The sequence below is a fragment of the Trachinotus anak genome, unplaced genomic scaffold (genome assembly GCF_046630095.1).
Source record: "Trachinotus anak isolate AG129_WGS33_773 ecotype Australia unplaced genomic scaffold, CSIRO_AGI_Tana_v1 ptg000018l, whole genome shotgun sequence".
NCBI lineage: Eukaryota > Metazoa > Chordata > Actinopteri > Carangiformes > Carangidae > Trachinotus > Trachinotus anak.
In genome coordinates, this window is record NW_027273869.1 from 13208457 (window position 1) to 13217162 (window position 8706).

The following is an 8706-nucleotide window of genomic DNA, read 5'->3' on the forward strand; positions in this document are numbered from 1 at the left end:
GTGAAAGTTCAATGAATTGCTAATGACGCTTTATTTTTTGTGTTTTGTTTTTTTCCGTCAGAGAAACGGCATGCAACGTGATACAAACTTTCAGAAGAGCATTTTTATTAAACCCTTTTAGGAAATTCTACAAAGATAAAAGCACATGCAGAATAGTGAAAACTGCACTAGCAATGAGATGTCACAGGAAGGCAAAAAGTACAGGCATCCTGAATCTATTTTAAAACAGGTTTGATGTTCATGGCACGTGGTTCTACCTGCCTGCAATAATCAGGATTTCATCATTGACTAATAAACATTTCACCACACACACACAAAAAAAAAAGGATTTTGTTCTTTTCGAAGAGAACTCATATCCACATTGCTTTTCAAGCAAAACAGTACACACACAAAACTGACTTCCTCACAGTTTTAGTTTTTTTTTTTTGTTAATCTGAGGTTAATGTTTACTGCTCACATAAACGACCCAACATACAGTGAAGGTAAACATTACCCTTCCAGTGTCGAGCCATTTGGCCCTCTCTCATGAGGGTTCCACAGAAATCCACACCATCACAATGCCATGAAGCAGACTTCATGTGAGGTTAATTGTCAATGCCTTGCTTGTGGCCAATTTACATACTGAGACATGTTCTATTACTATTACTACTTCTGTATAGACATGATGAAAGGCCTACACAAGCCTCAGTCGTTGCACATCCCAATTTTTATGTAGCAGAATTCAGATGTTTTTAAAGCCACACATAGGCATCCTTCACATATATTACTGTTCACAGAGAAGACACTTATTCATTTGCCTAAAGACACAATCAACTTTCTTTCCCCCCAGTATCACTTTGACTGTAAACACGACTTTATGGGATGGCATACGCTGACGTGACATGACACTGCGGCCACTGGTACTACCGATTCTGTACCGCAAAAAGAGGGCAGGTCAGTTCATCGCTTCAGTGCTGCAGTGTCGTTTGGTTGGAAACAGTCTGCTGAGATGGAGAGGAGGATACCTGCCACTGACGGAAAATAGCAAACACCCTTTTGGACTTGTCGCGAGGGCCCTGAGAGAAAAGAGAAATGCCAGATATTGTTTATTTTTGAAGATTTGAAGCAAAGCTGTAAGGCCAACAAAACTGAAAGCAGGATGAGGATCAGTGTTTTTAAATAGGTCTAAATACACAAGCTAGAATTATGTATTTGGTTCACAGCATTTTTAAGTTAGAAAGATACAATGTGATTTTTCATGTGTGATGAATCTTCATTGTGAAATATAAGCACCAGAAGCTCTGACTTGCCTGTGCTGGACTGCCTCCCGCTGCATCGGAGCTCTTCTTCATGGGCAGGAGGAGGTCGAGAGCGACCTTCCAGCCCTGCTGATGAGAGGTGGGGCCTCCCTCCACAGCAGGGATGGCTCGCGGATCCACATTCTCCTTTCCCGCAGAGATCCAGGGACACCAGTCTCTGTGCTGAGCGAGAGGGTCGAATGCATTCCTGTGCAGGAGCCCATCCTGAAATAACAGGGAAGTAGGTGAAAAAAAGTGGTTTGCAATAGCGAAACCAAAACAAGTAATGAAAAAGCCTCTTTTCAAATTAAATTCGGATTAGTATCTAGGTTTCGCTGTCTTGTCTTTAATTAGGCAAAGGATAAAATACCAAGAAGTGTAATTTTTCCTGTCACTCAAAATTGATTGAGATTACAATTTTCTCTCAAGGTTTTCAGGGATGCAATATTTTGATGAAGATGTACAATATGGCAAAATCTCTCATGCAATACAGATTGCTTAAAGGTACAAACTGAAATTGTAATTGTGTGGCTCCATCTGAAATGCAAGAGTTAAAATGTTATATATTACTCTAACAAAGCTGCCTTAATGAACAGGTGGCACTTCCTCACATGGAGCCTGTGCCACAATAAAATAGCAAAAACCAAGCTATGAAATCAGCAGTAATGGGAGTTCTTACAGGACCGCCAAATGATGAGAGGCACAGCCGTTTGGGAGGATGGTGCAGGCCGGGAGCGCCATCAGCCCCTGAGTTGTCCCCCTGTCCCCTGCTGCGAGTTGCAGGCCTCTTGCCCCTGGTCAGGGGACTTGGTAGCTCTTCACTGGGGCTTGGTGAGTCTCTGCTTCGGGCCCGCAAGGCTGCGGGGGAGGAGATTCCCTCACCCTGTAACATATATCAGAACATGGCGAAAAAGCAGCCAGGCACGTTTTGAAGATTTCATTTGCCATCAGTGCTCGTGGAACCAGCATTTCCAAGCTTTTTTTAGCTGGTCAAACATCTTCTGTGTAAAACTTGCCTGGTCTGAGCGGGTGGAGTCCTGGCTCCGTAGCTTCATGCGACATGGAGTAGTAGGAGGGGTGGGTGAGGCAGACGTAGAACGGTCCCCCTGACTCTCGTGCGCGGCCGCTGAGACAGGACCTGCTGCTTGTGCAGAAGGGCCCACAGTGTTCATTGAGACATCTCCATCACCCCCCATACCATCCATCTGGTGGAAGTTCCACAAGCCCACCTTGCGCATACAGTAGGAGCAGGTGAGGATGGGCAGGTTCATGGCGTGCAGAGCTGGGCTAAGATAGACAAAGTCACGGCTCAGACATCTTTATCGGGTGAAGGAGTGCCAACAAATTTTGTGCCATGTTTCTCTCAGCTCCACATACTGCCTCCCCTGTCCTGTCCTTGTATTTTCTTTCTAAAGATATGTTTTTTAAAGAAATTAGCTCCTATGCTTATTCAAGTTTACGGCAATATCACTTTGTGCGTAGCAGGAGTCTGGAGTTTCATCTCACCTTGCCGCCCAGCCACAGAGAGAAACAATGCATGCGGCCACTTGGACAGCCAATGGTTCAGAACATGGAGTCCCTCCCTTTCTTTTTTGTTCTTCCTCGATCAGCTGCAGTATAACACTGATAACATCCTCTGTCAAAGACTGCAAGGAAACAGTGGACATTAATTACATGTGATCAAAACCCATTTGCTTTCTGACGGCTAAATACATTTACAAATAAAGTTCACATTTTTCTGCAATAATCTGACCATCATTTCCATAATCGGATCAGTGCTTTCTGAAATATAAACAATGTTCATAATGGTCACTATAGAAAAAGGCTAAGACTCCTGCCTCACCATAGATTTCAGCTGCTCTGGCTTCATGGCCGGTAACTGCTGTGCGAGGAGACAGGCGCTCTGGAAGCGCTCTAAGAAGGCAGAGAGAAGTGTCGATGGTTCACAGGCTGGAACCAGCCAGAACCTCTCTGAAATAAAAACAACATGCACAATGACCAACAAGTGAAAGACTCAGGCTTAACCCAGCAACAACGCCACGGTCATGTTAAAGATTATTTTTGTTATTATATACATGCTGCAAAAATATGGTTGCTCTTACCTGGACAAGGAAAGTCAGGCCAAGTGCAAAACTTCTCATGCTGCGTCTGAAGCTGCCTCGATATCTCTGCAATGCGGGATTCATCTATTCAAATGAAGAGAGTTACTTGACCTTTCATTTCTGGCAGACATCAGCCTTACCTTGCCAAAATAAATCTGACACTGTCTATTTCTGTTGCTTAAAGGTTTTACTTACATTTTTCAAAGTCTAAAGTTGGTTGTAGTGATGCACAAAGGAAAGCCTGGCAGCTGGAGCACTTGAGCATATCGCAGCCGACGTTGATCCAGCCATAGCGGGCGCACATCAGAGGGGACAGTGTGCGGGGTTTGCCTGCCCATTTCAAACAGTGCTCAGCTAAGGACAATCCACTCAGACAGAAACCAAATATTGTCACATTCATTATTACTTTGAATCAAAGTCGACACCCATGCAATTCCCACATGAATTTAATTTTAAAATACTAAAAACATATCGAAATTACAGATCAACAAATGCTTTTCTTATTCGTGATCACATGGTTGTGTATTCAGAGAAAAAACAAAAACAGATGCCTCACACTGGCTCAAAAGTTCAAAGTGAATAAAGGATATTGAATAGGACTCCACTCTTGAGAAAAATGCCTCTTTGTTCGTTGCCTCGCAGGGTGCTTGGGTGTCGCTCTTTACCTCCAGAACATTCAAATCTCCTAGTCCACTGAAGGTAAGATACACAGGACAGATCTTTAGTTTCCACACACTTGCTCATTATTTGAATGATATAATAATCCATGAATTTATGTGCACCCTACATTGTAAGATTCCTAATTTCTCCTAATAAACTTTCACAGCTTGACAGGAATGGATGGTGCAGGGCTACCAAAACTTAATGGAACAAGAGAAGTTTTAAGAGAACAAACTGGAAACTATAACACGGTTACATATAACTGTACAACGCGTCACCTCAGTGATTACTTGCGTAACAACAGGGAGAAAATGGACCGCAGCAAGGTCTGCCTGTCGGATTGATGCACAGGAGAAAGTCCACCACCATTTATTTAACCGGCAGTGACGGCTGTGCGACAAGTGAACAATACCCCAGAAATTAACAGCAAACTAATACAATGTCATGTTCCAGCCCAACTTTCGGTCCCCACCCCCCCTTATCTGTGGCCGTGCACAGGAGCGATTATACAACGACTACCACGGCAGAGTTGTGCGGAAAATGGACAAAATGACAAGCGCCATGAAAAAGAAAAATTAAAAATAAATAGAGTAGTGTGCAAGCTCCCATTCCTGGCCTGCATGCCTCTGAATTTGTGGAGGCTTGTCCCTCCTCCTTCTGCACTGAGTGAAGGCGGCTAAAGTAGCGGCGCTGCCAGGCTAAGCGGCTAACCAAACTAGCTAATGTCAACTTGCGCTTTAAATCAAACAATTGGCGCACGATTGTTCGGAAACTGCACCTGACGGGTCCGATGTTTGCCGATGACACTCCCTCATTGAGAATTTCACGAACTTTCTCCGGAGAAGCAAGAGAAGACTTTTGTTGATTAGAGTTGCCGAGACGATCCCCACGACTGCCGCTGAGAGTCGCCATGATCGGCTCTGACGTCCCCCGGAAAATAAACTCTAAGACCAATGGTTCCGCTTTGTAAGACCCTACACCACAGCACATTGCTGAGCCCCCTGTACCTCTTTGTCGTCCTCTCCTTTAATTCATTTCAATTTTAAAATGTTCTATACGCGGAGAGAGAAACCTATTCCTTAAAAATGGGGCAGCTACTTTTCAAGTTCTTTATTTTATTTAATTTTATCTATTTTTTGGTTCGATTATTTGCAGCACGATTAGATTTAACATATTTTTTTTCTTTTATTCAGAATAAACTACCTCACTTGACAGACTGACCTACTTTATTTGTGTGCATATTTTAGTGGTCCATTGATTTTGATTCTCCTACTAGCATGATCATATATCTCACTTAAAAGCACTTTAATTACACTGGTACACTGGAAGTAAATGTTTCTGTACAATAATGTAAAAAAAAAAAAGTAGTTTACAAGCAGAAGTCCTACATTCAAAATCTTTTTAAAAAGTACAGAATTAGTGTAAGCAGAATGTACATACCTAAAGTAAATAAAAAAGGCTCCTGTGGGAGTTTATTATTAGGTGGGATTGCTGCAAACACAATCCCACTATATGTTCTTCTCAAGTTCAAAAATTCTATATCATATTAAAATGGATTTTAATATGACTACTAATCCACATTATGTCAACAACTGCTCAACCAAGCAAAGAGAAACAACAGAATCATTACTTTAAGACATGTAGGTCAGTCAATGCGGAAAATTTGACATGTAATCCTAAATGACTGGATTTAGGGCGCTGTTTGCTTATCGTGTCTGAACATTGTTCATTGAAGAACAGGTGAAGTCTTTAAAAATCAATTGTCAGAAGCTTTTCAATTTTCATTTTAATGCAGGGACAGAACGCCCACATGACTGTGAAACTGCAAATTAGATCTCTGCATTTTCTTTTTGATATTTACTTAAATAAGGCACACTGTGGGAAGTGGGGTCACATGACCTCTGGTCTGAAGAGCACAGGTGTGCTAACTGAGCAGCTCATACAGGTGCCTTGAGTGCTCTGTATTCTGTGCCCTTCAGTTGAGCTGCATCCCTCCATCATTTCACCTTTGTTGTCCTTTTAATCTCCTTGCATTGTTCTCACATTATTATGACAGCTGGGAATGTCTAATAGGAAGGGAAAATCACAAATGTATCAAATTCATATTGCTGACTTATCTACCCATAACATTTAAGTTGTGTACATTTCAGTGTGATATATATATCCATTATTTATTTATATATTTATTTATGGCCTCCCTTTCAGAAGGCGGCGGTAATGCAAAGCTGTTGTCCAACCTTTCATATGAAAACAGCATCAGAAGAAGCAGGTGATCTGTGATCGATTGGTCGCGCCTGCTGTTTTCCGTCATCTCTCCGCGTCGGCCGAGCACCGCATGTAAACATTTCACGTTTCTTGGGGAAACTCAAACTCAAATGGCACCGACAGATCGGAAAATGAAGAGTAAGAAGTTTACAGCGAAAGATGGCAACTGGAAGATCTCAAAAAACAACGCGCAGGGTGTCAAGAAGAAGAGGAAGTGGACCCCGGAGCAGAAAGTATTCGAAGGCAGCGTTGAAGAAGGTAAGGTTTGGCTTTTTCTAAACTCAGCCAACAGCTTCTCCGTTAAAGTAGTTAGATACTAAATGAGAGGATTGTAAAATCACAGCTGTATTTAAAGACAGATGCCCAACAGTGAGGCACAACCTATCTACACTTGTATGTAATTTAACCTCTACATACGCATTTCGCCAAACTCAACTAAGAAATCTCGTAATTTAATTTAGCCTTTTTACGTGTCAACATTTGATACCCTCTAAAACGTTTTAAAACATATTTATTTAAACATCTGGATCTTCTAGTAAATTCGGCATATATATATATTTTTTTATCAACCAGTGATTTCGCCTCTATTTAAATAGAGTATCAAACTGAAATTGTGGTATGCATTTTTACTCTCCAGGTCAGGGGTTTGCTTTCAAGAGGAAGCAGAAAGTCAGACATGAGTACAACAAGTTGCTGCGGAAGGAGAAGAGGAGGAATCCTGAGTCCAAAGCGCTATACAAGGAGGAGTATCCAGAACACCTCAAGCACCTATACATGGCTGAGGCAGAACAACTGCAACAACAGGCCTGGACGAACAGAGTGAATAGGAGTAAGCTGAGAAGGAAAGGGAAGGAGATCGGAGAGGAGACGGCTGAAAATGATGCTGCAGCTGAACAGACTGAGGCTGCTGATCCAGATCCAGACGTCACTGGCGGATCTGAACTGACAGATTCTGTGACTGGAAACCCTGACCCGACTGCAGCCTCAGGCAGAGAAAGGTGAGAGCAGAAGTTCAAAAAATGATACACAAGCACTGTTTCCATTACTGTGAGGTCTTTTTTCCTAAACTTGTGAGACTACTATGTAAAGAAATAGAGAAAACCTACCCACCTAAAAGTAAGGTGTTTGAAGTGTCCACTGACTTACATTAAAAGAAAAGTTATTTTAAGATAGTTATTTTAAAATCAATTTAAAAAAAAGACTACCATTACAAAATCAGAGTCACTGCATTTATCAAATGATTACTGCTTTGTATATATTGTTGAAGTGCTAGATGCTTATTATTTGTTATAGGGAAAAACAATTCAAATCCAAAATGTAAAGTTTGTCAGGGCCCACAGAACAAAGCTCATCTAATATTATTCTCTAAGAACTCCAGAAATGTTTGCAATTTGTAGACAGACTCAGAATTCCTTCTGTTAAAGTGGAAATATGAAAATTGCCTAAATTGGAGTTTGGTTCTATTATTCATGTTTTTTCTTCAGCTGTTCATTTTCAAGCTGACTAGGAAACACAAAGTAATATTGCCTTTCTGACATTCCCTTCCAGTCTTCCTATGAGCAACCGCATGAGGAAAAAAATGCTGAAGAAGACGTCGTTCCAGAGGACAAAAGAGGAATTTGAGAGTGTCACAGAAAAACGAAGAAAAAAGAAAGAGGTGAGCTGTTTCGCCTGTTATTTATTAACTAATACCAGTGGGAAAAAATAAAGGTGCCTCTGTTTTTGTCAAAAATGTTTGGTTTATTTTACTTGTTTTCAAAATCAAATTGCAGATTTTCGTTCTACTGACAGGTTGTCGTGTTGTTTTTCCTCAGGAGTACCTGAAGAACAAGCAGCAGAGAGAAGAAGCCATTCAGAGGTACAAACAGAAAAAGATGGAGACGTTCCAGATGCTGAGCAAAAAGACCAAGAAAGGACAGCCCAATCTGAACCTCCAGATGGAGTATTTGCTTCAGAAGATCCAAGGAACTGAGAAATGACGCAGGGTCACAGCTGATCCTGTGGACTGAATGAACAAAAGAATGGACCCTCCCTGTTTTTCACTATGTTATCAAAACCTGATGAGGTGCATTGGGATCACTCAGTCTTTTCAGTTCTGATAAATGTAAAGATGTTATGTGAGACCGGTTTGTCTCTACACTCAGAGTGAAAGCTTGTGGTTGTTTAATTTTATCAGTGCTTTTACTTTTATATTGTGATTTTTGCAGTATTTTGTTCCAGAAAAGCAAAAGCTGCAGATCATGTTAGTCTCAGACCACCAGATGGCATTGTAACACATGAAGAGGTGGGAAAATGTGCTCATGTAGGAGATTTATTACTCGATAAATGTTTGAGTTTCCTGTAAATTATTTTGAAATGGGAAATAAATACTGCTTCAGTAAATTGCCACAACAGAAAAAAAA

At 41.3% G+C, this 8706-nt stretch overlaps 2 protein-coding genes across 2 annotated transcripts; one reads left to right on the forward strand and one right to left on the reverse strand.

Annotated features, from left to right (window-relative positions):
- Positions 1-88: 88 nt before the first annotated feature.
- zc3hc1 (zinc finger, C3HC-type containing 1) lies at positions 89-4981 on the reverse strand. Its single transcript, XM_071502565.1, has 10 exons — positions 4818-4981; positions 3970-4072; positions 3575-3725; positions 3380-3463; positions 3121-3248; positions 2784-2923; positions 2294-2564; positions 1957-2160; positions 1290-1502; positions 89-1055 (listed from the first exon to the last, which is right to left on the reverse strand). Exons 1-10 carry the CDS (start codon positions 4949-4951, stop codon positions 948-950), a joined length of 1536 nt encoding a protein of 511 aa, XP_071358666.1. The 5' UTR covers positions 4952-4981; the 3' UTR covers positions 89-947.
- A 1348-nt stretch (positions 4982-6329) lies between these two features.
- ccdc59 (coiled-coil domain containing 59) lies at positions 6330-8706 on the forward strand. Its single transcript, XM_071502452.1, has 4 exons — positions 6330-6562; positions 6942-7302; positions 7853-7961; positions 8119-8706. Exons 1-4 carry the CDS (start codon positions 6415-6417, stop codon positions 8281-8283), a joined length of 783 nt encoding a protein of 260 aa, XP_071358553.1. The 5' UTR covers positions 6330-6414; the 3' UTR covers positions 8284-8706.